The sequence below is a fragment of the Eublepharis macularius genome, chromosome 13 (genome assembly GCF_028583425.1).
Source record: "Eublepharis macularius isolate TG4126 chromosome 13, MPM_Emac_v1.0, whole genome shotgun sequence".
In the NCBI taxonomy this organism is placed as follows: domain Eukaryota; kingdom Metazoa; phylum Chordata; class Lepidosauria; order Squamata; family Eublepharidae; genus Eublepharis; species Eublepharis macularius.
This window is the reverse complement of record NC_072802.1, coordinates 18617753-18635283: the sequence shown is the minus strand read 5'-3', so window position 1 is coordinate 18635283 and position 17531 is coordinate 18617753. Positions and strand designations below refer to the sequence as shown.

Sequence of the window (17531 nt, the reverse complement as noted above, 5' to 3'; positions counted from 1 at the left end):
GATAACGAAGCTCTAGACAATGCATCCACCTGGACTGAATAGAGATCTAGGCTTCCTGTCTCATTACCAATGCTGATTTCTCCACACCCACTACTCTAGCACAAGTTCATAATCTACCACAAATTTTGTTAGTCTTATAGGCGCTACTGGACTCTTGCTCTTTTCTACAAGATAAAACTTGGCAATGAGCATCCAGAAACAGCCATTTGAAGAAACTGGAGAATTATAGGGACAGTTATACTCACAAAGGAATTTAGAGAGGGAACACTGCATGTAAGAGCTTGTATGCTAATGCTAGACGGGAGGATTTATCCCAATTCTTTGGGATAAATGAGGGAAGAAATGTAGATATTTAGTTAGTGGAGAAACTCATGGGAAAAATAAATGCATCCCTTTCACCAAACTAACTTGGCTGGTTTAAAATATTACGGAAGATGTCATGTACTACAGTAGGAATCCTTATTAGGTGGCCCTGCATGTGAGCAGGGCCTGAATGTGAGCGTGAGTGTTCCGTAAGTGACGTCAGTGCCCTGTACCACAAGGAAGGAGAGAAGATGCTCCTGGTGGAGCTCTTGAAGAGCAGCTGGGGCAAAGCAGCTGCAAGGGAGCCATGGAGGCAGCAGGGAGTTTAAATTTGGCTCTGGAACTTCAGTTCTTTGGGGGCAGATCCCCACCAATAAGACCCAACCCCTTTGTGATCAGTCACCCAGGCTGACTCTCAGGTTGCCTCACTGACAAGGCACACAGCATGGGTCGTATTCAGTCCAGCCCTTTAAAACTCCATGTTGGGACTGAACAGTCACCTATAGGCTTGGTCCCATGACAAGGCAACAGTGGGGTGTTCTTCATTCTGGGAAACACTTGTCGGCTAGACATCTCGCAATGCATCCCTCCTACTGAGGCCACATTAGACCCTCACGCATGCTTTTTTCTAGATTTTCTATCAGATACAGGTTCTGTGATCCCCTCAGTATTTTCTCTTGCAGTTTCTAAAATCATTCCTCCTCCTCTCTTTTCCCTAATACCACGAAAGAGTGATTATCAACCTGGCAGTGGACGGTCTTTGCGAAGAAATCAACGCAAGCGCCAGCATGCTTACCAAACACGCTCCACCATAGAACATCATTCCCAAGGTGCAAGGAGAAATTCACATACCCAGGAAGATTCTGAAAGCTCCTCTGAGGTTAGGCGTTGGACATTTTTATTTACAGTATTGTCTCCATTCAAGGCCATGGTGGTTTCTCGCTTGTTCGTTGTTCAAGCAGTTTTAACGTTTAAGATCCTTTTCCCTATCTAATGTGGTGTTTAAGTAGACATTACAACCCTAGCCATTATCAAGTATACGTAATAGGATGTGAAGACGGTGGCGATAGTGCTGTGTCCCAACTTGCAGATACAAGATTGGAGAGAAATTAAAATCCGATTTAAATGGGAGATGAGAACTTGTGTTGTTTGGTGGTTGAGCTACAGAATGTCCTTGGTGGAGACTTCACCCACTGATGTGGCCCTGCCATCTGCAATAATAGGACATAACGATTGAAATCCCAAGATGATATAGCTGAAATGCATCCAGTGGTCTAAATCAATATAGAAAGACTTGGGATGATGGCAATTTAGTATCATGTAGTTTGTTCCCATGTGCGAAGATGGGGGGTTTTTTTGCTTGGGGGTACATGTAAGCTAGGATAGGATCTTGCACTGCTGGGCACTGAGTGCTCTCAGATGTTTAAAGAATGCTTGGCTGTTCAAGGAGGAACTCCCTTCTGCGTTTCAAGTTTATTCTGCAGATCAGATTAACTCCCAAGGCCTCCTTTAATGGGCTGCTTCAGATTTTGCCGTTTGGAACACGAGGTAGCCGGCAAATAATTGACACTGTCTTTTTGGCATACATCATGTTTGGAAATGTGGTGCAATACTTTTTAGCAGGAAATATTCCGTGCTAGAAGGGCAACTATTTTGTGCTGAGGATAGCAAAATGGTGGTGCAAATGGGCAAGATTTGTGCTTTTTCTTCCCCTTTAACTCAGGAAGACAACACAGCTGGCACAAGCGATGCGTCTGTAGATGACAACGTGGCTGCGTGGCAAAGTGAAAGCAGTTCCAGGTAGTCTCGCTATCATTACACCACTGTAAATGAACATGTATATGAGGCATCTTCCTTTTTCTTATATGAAGAAGGGCTACATTAGGAACACATGCATGCACAGGGCTACACACAATGCTTCCCTTATACTGAGTCAGACCCTTGGTCTATCAAGGTCAGTCTTGTCTACTGTGACTGGCAGTGGGTTTGTGGGATATTCACACAACTTATTACCATATCCATTTAACTGGAGATGCCGGGAATTGAACCTAAGACCTTTTGCTTGCAAAGCAAGTACTCTGTCACTGAGCCACAACCCCTCTCCAACATTTCACAGCCAGTAACTAAGATTACGTGACATCTTATACTCTGGAAAATGTTGCTGGTCTTTAAGGTGCTACTGGACTTGAATTTTGTTCTGTTACCGTTGCCCTTCACTCGGATCTTTCTCTATACATAACCTGTACGAACAGAGTGTGTAAACCAGATGATCACAAGGACACCCGGCAGCAATTCTAATGATCCTGGTGGCAGCACTTCCTCTGGCATCCGCAATCATGAGAATTGCTGCAGGGCACATATATTGTTCTAAACATTGTACTGCCTGTGGGAATGCAGCCTAGTGGTGGAGGGAACTGCCTGAATATAAATTCCCCATCTCTGTAGGGTCCTTGTTATGAAATCCCAGTAAGAATAAAGTTGGCCTTTGCAGGAATTTTTGCAGTCAAAATAACGCTTTGGATTTTTTTTTAACATACTGAAAACGGATTTTTTTTAACATACTGAAAACGAAATACGTTATACATTAAAGACTAAATGATTAATTGTGACAGAAGCGTTTGTGGATGAGGGACCATTTGATCAAATACACAAGAGTCGACTCTGGTCTGCATAAGCTTATGCCATAATCAAGCCGTTAATCTTTAAGGTGCCATAAAAGTCCTTTCTGCTTTTGCTGTAGTAAGAGTCGCATGGCCATCCCTCTGTGATTTGCAACCTACAGCCTATTTTTACATGAATTTCGTTTGAGTACAGCTCTTGTTAAATCACCGTGTCTAGGACAGCAGGATCAGGGACCTTTCCCCTGACCGCATTTTATATTGCCGCTTAGTACTTTTTAATGTGTCATCTTCAGTGATTCATCCAGTGAATACTCCGACTGGACTGCAGATGCCGGGATTAACCTCCAGCCTCCGAAGAGACAAACAAGACAAGCTACCCGCAAAATCTGTAGCAGCTCTGAAGATGAAAACACGAAAGATACAAAAGGGCAAGAAGAAAAACGCAAGAAATCCAAGCAGACACGAAAAAAGGTCAGTGTTTTGTGTGTGTGTGTTTTTTTAAAGGGAGCTGAATTGATAAGACAATATCGTTTTTCTTGGGTTTGTGTATGTGTAAATCAGCTCTTCTCATGTTCCACTGGTGCCTAAACTCTGAAGCGTTTTTGTTTTTAAGAAACCCAGCGGACTGCTTTCAATGGACGGAGAACCCACAGAGGAATGGTTTGCTCCCCACTGGATATTGGATACCATCCCACGACGTTCCCCTTTTGTCCCACAAATGGGAGATGAGGTAGCTGTTGTTGTTGATTTGTTCATTTAACTGCAGTGACTGACCTGTACCCAAGATGGGCTATCTAAGCATTTACAGATTTGCTACAATAACACTAAATTAGATGTTGTGTGCCACCATTTTAGAGAATCATTTTTTTGAAATTGCTCCCAAATATGAGTATCTTTTAACATCTCAGAGTAAAAGATCTTGCCAGGTGTGTTAACATGCTCACGTAAATAGATTTTTGATGGAGGCAGGGCCATGAAGGGCTCTTTCAGATAAGCGTGACTTTTAAGATTATGCAATAGATCCAGAGGAGTTAGCCGTGTTAGTCTGTAGTAGCAAAATAGAAAAGAGCCCAGTAGCACCTTTAAGACTGACCAACTTTACTGTAGCATAAGCTTTCGAGAGCCACAGCTCTCTTCGTCAGATGCTCTCTTCATCACATGCATCTGCCGAAGAGAACTGTGGTTCTCAAAAGCTTACGCTACAGTAAAGTTGGTCAGTCTTAAAGGTGCTACTGGACTCTTTTCTATTAAGATTATGCAAGGACTCTTCCAAATATGTGATCTCCTGCTTGAATTTAGTTACCAATCAAACTTGAAAATAATACATGTCTCTCTGTGTTCTTTACTCGTTTTAAGCCACATTTCCCATGACAGCAACCTACTTGGATCGAATGCGTTTTCAGGAAATGTTTCCAAGTAGTCACAATTTCATTTTAATTCGTTATGCCCTTGTCCCCAGTCCAGAGGTGCCCCCCGCCCCCAGCAGTGTGCTCAGATGCATGCATGGAGCTCTGGCGTGAGCCAGGTCACTATTTTTCTCATTGGGAAGGGCAACTCTTCTGTGTTTGTGTCCTGTAAGTGAATGGGAAAGAGCGCTTGTGTGGGAATACTGTCAGTGCCCACATGCAATCTGAAGGGATTTTGCTATTTGGGATGCAAAATAGCACAGTAATCATCATCAGTGTTTATAATGTCTTTATAATGTTCAAACTTTTTCACACCTGAAATAGCATTTCACTGCTATTTCAGCAGTGCTTGCAATATTGTAAAAAGCAGGGCATATCTCCTATGCTTAGGCTGAGAAATAGACTCATTTAAGGCCGCCCAGAAATGTCATGATTGAGCTGATATTAGAGTTGGAGGCTGTCAGGTTACAACTCATACTCTTTTAAATCCATGCAAACTCGATGTGTGAAATTCCCATCCTTATTGTTGTGCCTGCTTGTGCAGGCAGAGGGAATTGAACTCCCTCTGAAGGAGCAGGCTTGCAGTTTGGGGTTCTGCTAGATCCTGGCTCATGGTTGGAGGCTCAGGTCTCCTTTGCCCCTCATGTAGTTCGTTTTCCCAGCTTCAGCTGCTTTGCCAGCTATAGCTGTTCCTTGAAAAGCCTGGCTTCCCCATGATGATCCGTGCTGTGATCGCATCCAGTTTAGCTTACTTTAACATGCGAAATGTGCAGCTGCTGTTGAAAACTGTCAGACATTAAGTGGCTCAAAGTGCAGGTGGCCGGGCTGTTGATGGGAGCTCATGCATGGTTCCTATTTCCCCTGTGCTGCAAGATGTGCACCTGGTTTGTCTGTTTCTGGAAAAATTCAAAATGCTGTTTCTTATTTTTATCTTGAAATACCACCTCTTCCCATGTTATCCAGCCCGTCAGTTAAGATTTTCTCCGCCAGTACTGCTCTTTGTGCCACCTCCTGCAATGGTGAGGCAGGTGGCACCTAGGGACAGGGCCTTCTCAGTGGTAGTACTTACCTTTGGGTTGCCCCCCTCCCTTGAGGCTTGCCTGATTACTGACCTTCCTGTCATTTAGACACCAGGCAGAACATCTCTTTTCCTGGGCTCTTAATTGAACTTCTGTCTCATCCTTCTTAGCTTTCCGTCTTATAGCCTGCATACTGCTGTTTTTATAACTATTTCTGGTTGTGCTTATTTATTTATTTATTTTATTCAACTTATACCCCACCCTTCCTGCAAGTGGGCTCAGGGCGGCTTCCAACAAATACACTGTTAAATACAATAAAAACCTTATTAACGCATTAACACATTAAAATTCAGGCGCCATCAAACAGATTGGCTGCTACTACTATGGTCCCTAACTCATTAGTGAAGTATTTGAGACCTCCTCTCATGGGGTTTTCAAGGCAAGAGTCATTCAGAGGTGTTATTCCATTGCCTGCCTCTGTGTAGCAACCCTAGACTTAACCCTAGTGGTTAAGAGTGTAGGACTCTAATCTGGAGAACCTGCTTTGAATCTCCACTTGAAGCCAGCTGGGTGACCTGGGGTCAGTCATAGCTTCTCGGAGCTCTCTCAGCCTCACCCACCTGACAGGGTGTTTGTTATTGTGGGGATAATAATGACATACTTTGTAAACTGCTCTGAGTGGGTGGTAAGTCATCCTGAAGAGCGGTGTATAAATCTATTATTATTGGTGGTGGTGGTGGTGGTGGTCATCCATCCAAATACTAATCAGGAGTAATCCGGCTAGACTATCTCATTGTTTTCTGTTTTATGCTTTTTGTTGTTTGTTTTCCCTTTGTTAGCTTTCTTTATAGGAAGGAGGCAATCTTGCTCCTAAGTAAATAAATGGAGTTGGGGGGTGAGTGGAGGGGTGCAAGCATTTCTCTGTTCATTTCCTGAGATGTGCCTTCACTGTGCAGGTGTGTCATGTTGTGTCCCCCCCTCCCCCCCCCCCCCGCCCAACATGCAGGAGTGATGCACTTTCTGGAACTGCCACAAAGACCACTTTTAAATAATTTTAAGTGATGGTGGGGCATTTTGGTGTAGTGGTTAAGAGCGGCAGGACTCTAATCTGGAGAATCGGGTTTGATTCCCCACTCCTCTGCTTGAAGCTAGCTGGGTGACCTTGGGTCAGTCACAGCTTCTAGGAGCTCTCTCAGCCCCACCCACCTCACAGGGTGATTATCGTGAGGATAATGATGGTGGTGGTGGTGGTGGTGGGGATAATAATAATATACTTTGTAAACTGCTCTGGGTGGGCGTTAAGTTGTCCTGAAGGGTGGTATATAAATCGAATGTTGTTGTTATTACTATTATTATTATTTTCAGAATTTGATATTTTAAACATTTACACCATTTGAAAGATGTGTTGTGTTTAATATACAAATAGCAATGTAATTTTTTTTTTAAAGATCATCTATTTCAGACAAGGGCACGAAGCTTACGTGCGTGCAGTACGAAAGGCAAAAATTTACAGCGTCAACTTGCAAAAGCAGCCATGGAATAAAATGGAACTCAGGGTAAGGTATACTTGCAGAATTATGTTTTATTTGGTTCCATTAGCTCATTGAGATGTGCTTATTTTCTGTTGTATAATGATAGTTGCTTTCTGGGCATTGCTCACACTGTTCCTTGGTTTGTGATGAGGGAACAAACCAAGCTGCAAATTTCCGTACCTTACTCTCTTTTTTGGCTCTGCCTGTTGTGTGTCTTTTGGATTTTAACGTGGCCATCAGTTTTGGTTGCAGGTTTATACTATTCCAGTAGCTTGGGCCAAAGTGCACTCTAGTAAGATACAATGGGAAGTTTGGTGTGTCAGGAGCTCCTGCATTTGTTGACTTTGCCTGAAATGAGATCACATTCCTACTCCACCATTCATAACGTCTGTCACTGTTCTTGCTCTTTCGTACAAAGTATAAGGTTGGATGGGTGGGTAAATATGAACGGAGGTAGCTAGAAACAGTGTAGGGCCGTGAGTAAATGTGCGATGAGGCAGAATGAAAGAACAGAAACGTTCTTTTTAAAACTGGTAACTTTATTAAGTCAAGTCAAGTTAGCCTTTATCGGCATATAAGGCTACTTTATTATATTATGCCGCTTCCCCCCTGAAAAGCCGGAGTTGCTCCCCTCTCCAGTTCTCCCTGCGAAGTGGGCTAGGCTAAGCCGGGAGAGACTGGTCAGGGTCGTCTCCCACCCCCAGCAAGCAAGGATTTGAGTGTTGGTACGTCCACTTAAAGTGTGTTCTGCACTTCACTGGCCATGATGTTCATTTGTATGCATGGAAGTAGTAATCTCCTTTTATTGCCACTCAGATATTAAAAAATACTTTTTTGACCCCTGTTGTTGTTCATTGAACAGGAACAAGAATTTGTGAAGATTGTGGGGATTAAGTACGAAGTTGGACCACCTACCCTTTGCTGCTTGAAGCTTGCCTTTCTTGATCCGATCTCAGGCAAAATGACTGGCGAATCATTTTCCATTAAGTAAGTTGCTCACCAACACTCTGATTAAACAGTACGGGGCGGGGGACGATGGCTGACTTGCATCTCCCCTGTAACTTTCAGATAAAGAATGTGCAGTCTGATGTCTCAACATCCAGTGTTCCCTGCCACCGTACAGGGTCACCAGTGAATTGGCAGAGAAGTGACGAATGTGGTGACATCATGTCACATGTCTGTCTTCGTAAATGTTATCCTAGAGACCAAAGGCAGGAGGAATATCTTTCTGCGGCAGTTATACATCCCTTTTAAGTTAGGGCCTAAAACAAATTTCCAAACTGAAAAGTCTAAACGGCTCTTTTTTCAGAACAACTTGTAAGGCTCAGCATTCCTGTAATGAACTTGGAATACTAATTTGGGGCCTCTGAAATTAGGCCTCAAGTTCGAATTCCACGTTTATTGTTGAAATAGCTTCTCTGACTTATCTGGAGATGTGTGACGTTGCTTGTATTGCTTCCGTCAGAGTTACTTCACGTGTGTTTCACAGGTACCATGACATGCCAGATGTTATTGATTTCCTTGTGTTGCATCAGTTTTACAATGAAGCCAAAGAAAGGAACTGGCGGATTGGTAAGTGATGGTTTGTGTTTGGATAACGCCTTACTCACCCTGACCTGGATAGCCCAAGTGAGCCTGATCTTGTCAGATCTCAGAAGCTAAGCAGGGTCGGCCTTGGTTAGTAATTGGATGGGACAACTCCAATGAAAACCAGGGTTGTAGAGGCTGCAATGGCAAACCACCTCTGTTAGTCTCTTGCCATGAAAACCCCACCAGGGGTTGCCATAAGTCAGCTGTGCTTTTCTGGTGGTGGCACTTTCCACCACCAAAACTCCTTACTCAAGTTTTTTCCCTTTTTTAAAATATACCACTATTTGAAGATTTGTGCAGAAGAGAAGGGTTGTAATCTTAAAAAAAAAAAAAGTAGAAACTGCTGACATCGGCATACAACCCTTGGCTAACTTCAACTTCTTCCTTACAGGTGACAGATTTCGAAGCATAATAGATGACGCATGGTGGTTTGGAACAGTAGAGAGCCAGCAACCATTCCAGCAGGAATATCCTGATAGTTCTTTCCAGTGCTACAGCGTTCAGTAAGGATTAATATAAGCAAGGCTGTGTGGTTGCTTGTGCCTTTTAAGAAAAGACCGATCTGCTCTACAATAAGCTGCCTTTTTCAGTCTGTATCCGTGTATGAATTAAGCTAGTTCACACAACTCTGGATTTGCATAATTCTACTTCTGCTAATAGGGAGGAGCTCAGTGATGTTTATCAGAAATATTTCTCTCTGAGCTTTCCATCAAACGATTTACAGTGTCATCTGTCAGCCCCCTTCCCCCAACTACATTAAAACCAGCGTAATAGCACCATTATAGCAGAGGACTAATAATAATAATAATAATAGTAATGCTGTATCAGACGTGTGGGAATGTGGAAGCATAACTTAATCCCCATTGAAGATTCCTCAGAGCATATGCAGAGTTCCTTGCTGTACCAAGAGAGTGGAAGAGTCCTTCACCTCTAGCCCACCGGTCTTGGGGATCTCCAGATGTTCCAAAGTGGGAACAGAGAAAAGTCCAGAACTCCCAGATATTTATGGGCAATGGAGTCTGGCCTAAGCCAGCCTCCTTGGTGAGATTGACTTGCAAATCTAACCAATCCCAAGCAAAGCTCCATTTCTGATGTCAGAGACTATTTCCACCAATCAGAAAATTACTACAGGATGATCCCGCCATTTTAATGGTTCTGCACTAACATTACAAAAAGGGGATCTGGCCCCAACTGGTTGCCCTTTGTCAAAAAAGGATTAAGTTGGCCAGGTAGCCCTAATGTGGAATGGAATATAAAGCGTTACTCTCATGTCAGCCCCAGGGGTCCCAGAATCCAGATGCTCTAGGTGGCGCTCTTGAGCCATATGGAATCTTAGGCTTCTGTCACACCCATCATTCAGAAGAATATCACAGAAGACTGGTTTCTATACGCTCGTGTGCTCCCTGTGGGCAGTTTTCAGGTAGATGTTTATGAAGTTCAGGGCCAGACTGGGAAGAAGACATGGTCCTGGAAAAGGACCCTGCCCCTTGGCCTGCTCCCACAAAGGAGGGAGGGAGAGAGAGCCAGCTGGAAGAAAGGAAGTGCTGTGGCATCCTCCTTTCCTGGCCAGCTAGCCCCTCTGTCGTCCTCCTCAGGTGGGAGACAAGCCCCAGCAGCTTACAGGGTTTCCAAGAGCTGTCGCTCTCACATCACAGTCCAGGGTCAGGTAACGTCATCCAAAGGCAATTCCAAAAGGCAGTCCAAGGGTCAGGCAGCGAGATTCTAAGAATCTGCCAACAAGCAGGTCAGACAACTTGTGGGCCAGTCAGCAAGACTGCAGACAGGTTGATCCCACGCTGACCTCAGCCTCTCTGCAGCCTTATATTGGGAGTTTCCCTTACAGATAAGGCTGAGTTTGGGGTAGTGGTTAAGAGCTGCGGGACTCTAATCTGGAGAACCGGGTTTGATTCCCCACTCGTCCACTTGAAGCCAGCTGGGTGAGCTTGGATCAGTCACAGCTCTCTCAGAGCTCTCTCAGCCCCACCCACCTTACAAGGTGATTGTCATGAGGCTAATAATGACATACTTTGTAAACTGCTCTGAATGAGCGTTAAGTTGTCCAGAAGGGTGGTATATAAATCAAATGTTACTATTATGAGTTCCTCATTAGGCTCCTTTTAACAAGCTGAGTCATCTCCTCTTCTCCTGAGAAGTATTGGGGCCCAGATCCTTCAGTAACTTAGTGGTCTCTCCTGATACTTCCTCAGTAGGGGTCAGTCCTTGGGTTGCTAAGCGCACACTCCTGCGCCTTGTCCAGGCCTCTGCCCGAGCCCTTCACCTTCTCTGCTCCTGTGGGAGACCGCAGCAGGTCTGGCAGTGGATGGGTCCATGCTGGGGCCTCCAAGCTTGAGGGACCTGTTGGCTCAAGGTCTGGGGCCTTTTCTGGCTCAGGGTTCCTTTGGGGAACCCCAAGGGACCTGCCTTGCAGGAGGGGTCTGCCAGGCAGAGGCTTGGGGGCAGGTTATCGTCTTCTGATGAGGACTCGTCTTCCCATGTTAAACTGGAGCAGTCTCTGACACCCATCCCCCTCCCTTTCCACTCTCTCCTCCCTGCTGGGCTTGCTGGCTGTCTGCCCTTCAGGAGAAGCCCTGGGGTTGCCGCAAGGGCCAGACCACTCCTGATGAAGTGCTTTAGGGTCTTCAAAGGCCTTAGTAAAAGGACCTTGGGCAGCAGGGTGGAGGAGGCTTTTGCTTCTCTGGCAAAGCACAAAGAGGGCGCAAAGGGGCTCAGCTGTTGCTGGTGTAGGAATGGATGGAATTGCCTCCTGAGCGTAGGAACCAAAGGGGTTTTCTATGAGAAACCTGTGGTACAATATTGGGGTGCATTTTTCCTTGAAGACCTTTTCCCCCAAGGATTGTGATCCCGGGGTTAGGGTGGGGGAAATCAAAATGCCTGACATCAACTTCAAGAGCATAATGGATATATTTTATTTGAGTTATGAATGGTTGCTGTATAAGTTTTCACAAGTGAGTTAACTGATCTACTAAGCAAAGGTTGTCAGCTATTTTGATTTCCTGCGGCAGCACTTCTGGACCTGAGAACATGTGAACTCCAGTTCTTGTAGGGAGAGATCTTCAAGAAATACCATACCCTAACACTGGGCCACAAATTTCTCATGAAACCTGAATTGGTTTCCTCTTGTTCCTTCACTACCGGGACCTGTGCCACCACCTATACCACTGCCATCAGCAGTGTTGCCCCAGGAGCTGGTCTAGTACCCAGATGCCAGCGGGTATCCCTTGCTTGGGGTGCCAGAACCAGCCATGGCCTGAAATCGTGGAGAGACAAAGCCAAGTTGGAGTGGACAGTATTGGGGCAGTTGGGCTAACGGACCAACCCTCCGTGACACCTTCATATATCCATATAACTAATGTCAGTAATTCTTTAAAAAGCCCTATCAGCTGTTATAACCATAGTGATGAGGGGAAGGCAGTTGTGAGGTTGAGAAAGAGTGGCTTCTCTTAAGACCTTCTTATGAATTTATGGCAGAGCTAAGGTTACCTATCTCCAGATGTGGCCTGGAGTTCTTCTGAAATTAAATCTGATCTCCAGACTAGTTACGCTGAATGAAGAATCTATGGCATCACATCCCCACTGAACTCTTTCCCTCTCCATACAGTCTGCCTTCCCTCCCCAGGTAATGCACCCACATCTCTGGGAATTCCCCAGGCTGAAGCTGGCAACTCTAGGTAGAGGCAAAACTGAGACTTCCTGTTCGACAACTCAGCTTCTTAGCTGCTGATCTATTTATGTTTTAAAATACATTTTGTTTTAACAGCTGGGACAACAATGAAAGAGAAAAAATGAGCCCCTGGGATATGGAGCCTATTCCAGAAGGAAGTAAATACTCTTTTTTTCTGGGTTTTTTTGATAATCAATAATTTCTACTTCAATCCCATACTAGTAACATGGCTATAAATGTGGATTCTTCCCCCTCTCTTCCATCTCCCATTGTCTGCAGCTGCTTATCCGGAAGAGGTTGGTGCAGGAGTCCCCGTGACGACGGAGGAGCTGGCATCTCTGCTGTACAAGCCCCAGGAAGGCGAGTGGGGGTCCCATTCCCGAGATGAAGAATGCGTGCGGGTCCTTCGAGGCATCGATCAGCTTTTGTCCCTAGGTATGGCGGCTGCCAAATGCAGAGACATTCATGAGTCCAGCAGGCTGCCTCTTGATTCTGGAAGAGAAGTGGGAATAGGCTCTGAGTACATAGCTGCCCCTTCTAGTTTCGCTTGCTTCGAAGGTGAAATTTTATCATGTCTGATGTCAGTGACCGCTGGCTGTTGGCTTGAGTAAATTAATGGATAAACTCAGTAAGAATATTACTGATCTTGAGTGCCTTATAAGAAACGCAGGGAAGCATGGCTTCAGTGACAGAAACCTTAGGTGCATCTGGGAATGACAGGAGTAAAAAGAAATTTGAAAATAATAACTTACTAGGGATCTGCTTCATACACGCACATGCACATGTCTTGCTGTCTTTTGTCTCTTTGCCCCCCCCTCCCGCCCCTGGTCCCAGTTCTTAGCATCATTGCCTTCCCGCTCCCAAAGCTCTCGTCTTCTTTAAGTCTCTGGACTGTTCTGTCCCTCTTTTTTTTCTTTTCTGGCCTCTGTTTCCTTCCCTAATTCCTCTACCTTTTTTCCTGCATTCCAATGTTGTCACTTTCTCTCTGGGCAGTTTATTTAGGAATACCTCATGACATCTCAACAGTCCATTTGATATCTAGAGCAATATTATTACCCAGTAATAGATGGTTACTTTTCAGAGGAGTTTTTCCAATATATGCAGCCAGGAGTAGCGTTAGTAAGCCAGATATCCAGCCGCCTCCAAGTTTTCACTCCTACAATAGCTTATGGGGTTTAATTGACTTTGGCTTTCTTCTGTTTCAGATATTTCAAATCCCTTTGCTGTCCCAGTGGACCTTAGTGCCTATCCTCTGTATTGCACTGTAGTAGCTTACCCAACTGACCTCACCACGATTAGGAGAAGACTTGAAAACAGATTTTACAGGTCAGGTTTTATTTATTTATTTACTTTACTTACTTATTATATAGCCTACCTCTCTCGCTGAGACGCAGGGAGGATCACATGATGTAAACAATGTAATCAGACAGCATAATAAATCCAATAAACAATGCAATAGTATTGAATGATGATTCCCGTCCACTGCATATCAAACATCTCTGCCTCGCCTTTTTAAAAACTGCATTCTTGATTTGCTGAACTGAGGCCCTTCTGGCTGTGATCTTAGCAGGAACCTCCTGTTCAGATCAGCCGTTACAAACGTCTTGACAGTCTTGTGGCTGCATCTAAGAATCTGTCCCGTTAAACTGATGAAACAGGCTAGGATTTGTGGGTTTCATTCTGTTTCCAAAGAGATCCAGATTAGGCTGTTTTTAATTTTGTTTGGTTTTACTGCAAAATATCAGGGGAAAGAGACATCGGCGAAGGTTTTTAAGAGCAAGGTGTTAACTTAGTTAACGAAGAGAGTTCCGGTATTATACAGTAATCTCTTAGCAATAACGGTAACAGATGTTTGTATTTGTAGAGAATGAAGCCAGGTCACTTTGTATTGATTTAAGCAGAGTTAAGAACTCAGTAGTACAACACATGTTTTGCATTTGGAAGGGGTCAGTTTCTGTCCCTGGCATCATCCTTGAAAAGAATCTCCGGCAGCAGGGCTGTGAATGACCTTTCTCCATTCATAATAGCCAACACTAGATAAAGCAGTGGTCTGACTCTCCTTCATACATTCATAGGAGCTTATAGTTACGTTTCTAACTTCATATTTCATTTAGCAAATCAGACTTGTGCTGAACTTTTGGGTAAACTGACCAGTTTAACTAGAATTCACCTTTCATAACCTTTTGAGTTCTCTTCTAATATCTGGTGTGAATTGTCCTGACAGCAACAAACACACTTCATACTGTACCCTGTAGTTTTTATTAGAATTCTTTATATAGTTAAGTAAGCAAAATACTTAATCTGGTGGTTTGGAACATTCAGTAGATCAGTAAGGATTGCAGTTTTCCAAAGGTAACGCATTTTATTATATATGTTGAAAACTGTGTTCTTCCTTTATGCTAATTCCAGCAACTGCCAGCTTCATAGTTGGAGAACAAGTTTGGGAGACCCTTTTCTTCAATTTTGAATTAATTCATTTAAACACTGTGTGGTTTGGTGTAGTGGTTAAGAGCTGAGGACTGTAATCTGGAGAACCAGGTTTGATTCCCCACTCCTCCACTTAAAGCCAACTGTGTGAAGTTGGGTCACTCGCATCTCTCTCAGAGCTCTCTCAGCCCCACCTACCTCACAGGGTGGTTGTTGTGAGGACAATAATAACACACTTTGTAAACTGCTCTGAGTGGGCATTAAGTTGTCCTGAAGGGCAGTATATAAAACAAATGTTGTTGTTGTTATTATTACTTCTTTAAAATGTCATCGTTCAGTTCATTGTGAATGCAAACTTCCTTAACATAGCCCTCCTTAGTTTTCTATGCATACTTTCCAGCGAAAGTATGTATATTAACAACGCCTACTATCTTCTTTATCTTCTCAGGAGAATATCGGCACTAATGTGGGAGGTACGATATATTGAACATAATGCTAGGACTTTCAATGAGCCCGACAGTCCTATAGTTAAAGCAGCCAAAATCGTAACAGATGTCTTACTTCGATACATTGGGTGAGCAGTCTGTTTTCTTACATGCTAACATTCTCACAGCTTAGAGATACTTTTCTGAAAACTCCCCTTTTCCTGACACAGTTGTACCATGCATGTGTATTTACAAGCGTGCATAGTGCATGCATACTTTGTTACCAGGTGGTTTCCTTTCTCCCCACATTGTCTTTCACCTCTTTCTTATCCAGTGAACTGAGAATGGATCATTTGGGAAATGACCACGTGCATCCAGGGATTGGTGTTCTGACAACTCACTGGTTTTCCTCACTGATCCAACCATCTGGCATGACCTGTCAATCAAATTTTAAATAGCTTAATACCAAGCCAAAGAATACGGTAGCCATGGCACACTAGTAAGATATCGGTGCACCCTTAGTTTGTGAGCCATCCAAGCCAGGATAGTGTTGTTTTCTTGATCTCTAGGGCACTTAGTTGTCTGTTAGCCCTAATGTGGATACCTTTTTGGAGACGTCAATGTATTTTGATGTTCTTTTTGTTTTTCAGGGATCAGAGTTGTACAGATATCTTGGAGATCTACAACAAAGTGAAGGCAGAAGATTTGAGCAGCACAGATGAGGAAGAGGAGGTCAGAGTCTAGAGACTGAACTCTAGGGAACAATCAGGGAGTTATGCAGTGCACAGAGGGGCAGAATGCCGCCTGATTTTTGTGTCTTTAGTTCAAATGGTTTGAGGAGAAGCTGTGAGGACTAGTGCTTTCCTTTTTCAAACGCTTCTCATTTCAAGAAGCCATATTCTATTACTTTTTGCATTGTGCACGATATTCTTATACATTTGGGACAGCTGTACCAGTTTTTATTAATCTGCCAATCTTAAATCAGCCCAGCATGTACGTGGTTAGGCATTGCTTTATAATCTGTGTAGGAAAGGCAGGATTCTATTTTTTTTAGTTCATTCATTTATACCCTGCCTTTCTCCCCAGTGGAAACCCAAAGCAGCGTACATCATTTTTCTTTATTCTATTTTATCCTCACAATAACCCTGTGAGGTAGGTTACACTGAGAACTTGTGACTGGCCCAAGGTCACCCAGTGAGTTTCCATGGCAGAGTAGAGATTGGAACCCGGAGTCTCCCAGATCCTAGACCAACACTTTAACTACTACACCACACTGGCTGTCATGTGAAATGCATATCCAGGCTCCAGGCCCTGCTTATGCAATATCCGCTTTAGAGAGCATGAGATGTACTCCTTTGATTTCCAGGGCCTTAGCAGATGGAATCCAAGTACTTCAGCCTCAGTGTCAAGGATTTAAAAACCTCCTCTACATGTTGCTTTGTAAAAAAGCACTCTACTGAAATGCGTAAAACATTAATGTGTTAGACCACTGATGGCTATCATGCACAATATGCAGCAACCATCTCAGAAAGCCACACAAGGTGTATCCATAGGTCCCAGTTTTCTTCCATTTCCTTTATGATGTGTTATCTGCGCAAGCCTTTTAAAAGGGCTGCGTTTTTACCGTTCGTCGTATCCATTTACCTATCTGCCCATTTCCCAACTAGCCCTTTTCTCTTTTCTCCTCTCTGAATGAAAGCTGATTGCCAGATGAATGAACTGATTGCTGGATGGCTGGGATGCACCAGCCAGCTCCACATCATGCATAATGCAGAGCGGAGTGGAACAGGCCAGAGTTAATGCAGGAGAAAAATGGTTGCCTTTGATGATAGCACCAGGAGCTGTTTGCCGCCGTTATTGATGCCATGAACTGGAATCGCATTTTTTCACTGGTATCAACAGAATTAGAAGCAATTAGCTCTTTTTCACACGTATTAATTAAGCTTTCCTTTAGGTGGCAGAAGTCTATGCAGAGTCAGATGGTCCAGGAACCTCTGCTGGGAAAAGAACTGTGAGTGGCTCTTCATTATCATCTACGTCCACTTCTTAGAGACAAGCAGGGCTTTTTTTCTGGGAAAAGAGGTGGTGGAACTCAGGACCGCACAATGACATCACTTTGGGTCAGCTGGAACAAGGGGGGAGTTTTTTAAAGTTTAAATCGCCCTCGGTGAAAATGGTCACATGGCCGGTGGCCCCGCCCCCTGCTCTCCAGAAAGAGGGGAGTTTAGATTGCCCTCCGCACCGCTCAGCAGCCACCGGCCATGTGACCATTTTCAAGAGTTGCCGGAACTCCGTTCCACCGCATTCCAGCTGAAAAAAAGCCCTGGATACAAGTCAGGAGATCAAGCTTTAGCTGCATGATCTATATCCAGATTTGATATTGGTATTTATGGAGCCAAGGACTGGGTTCATTTTAGTATAATCATTACTGATGTCCTGTCATATATGTATGACAAAACTACCTTGCAGTATTTGATGTTTGTTTGTTAATCTTATGGCAGAATTAAGTACCAACTAGTTACCTTC

General features: G+C 44.0%; 1 protein-coding gene across 1 annotated transcript in view; it reads left to right on the top strand.

Moving 5' to 3' along the window:
• The window catches only part of BRWD3 (bromodomain and WD repeat domain containing 3), an 81024-nt gene that overhangs the window by 44826 nt on the left and 18667 nt on the right, over nt 1-17531 (top strand). Inside the window, exons 21-34 of the mRNA XM_054996038.1 lie at nt 1034-1183; nt 2027-2103; nt 3218-3395; nt 3538-3654; nt 6798-6905; nt 7744-7868; nt 8371-8453; nt 8863-8974; nt 12250-12311; nt 12433-12588; nt 13359-13479; nt 15029-15154; nt 15656-15737; nt 16960-17016. Of these exons, the coding sequence (XP_054852013.1) occupies nt 1034-1183; nt 2027-2103; nt 3218-3395; nt 3538-3654; nt 6798-6905; nt 7744-7868; nt 8371-8453; nt 8863-8974; nt 12250-12311; nt 12433-12588; nt 13359-13479; nt 15029-15154; nt 15656-15737; nt 16960-17016 (1554 nt within the window). The remainder of the gene's footprint in view (nt 1-1033; nt 1184-2026; nt 2104-3217; nt 3396-3537; nt 3655-6797; nt 6906-7743; nt 7869-8370; nt 8454-8862; nt 8975-12249; nt 12312-12432; nt 12589-13358; nt 13480-15028; nt 15155-15655; nt 15738-16959; nt 17017-17531) is intronic.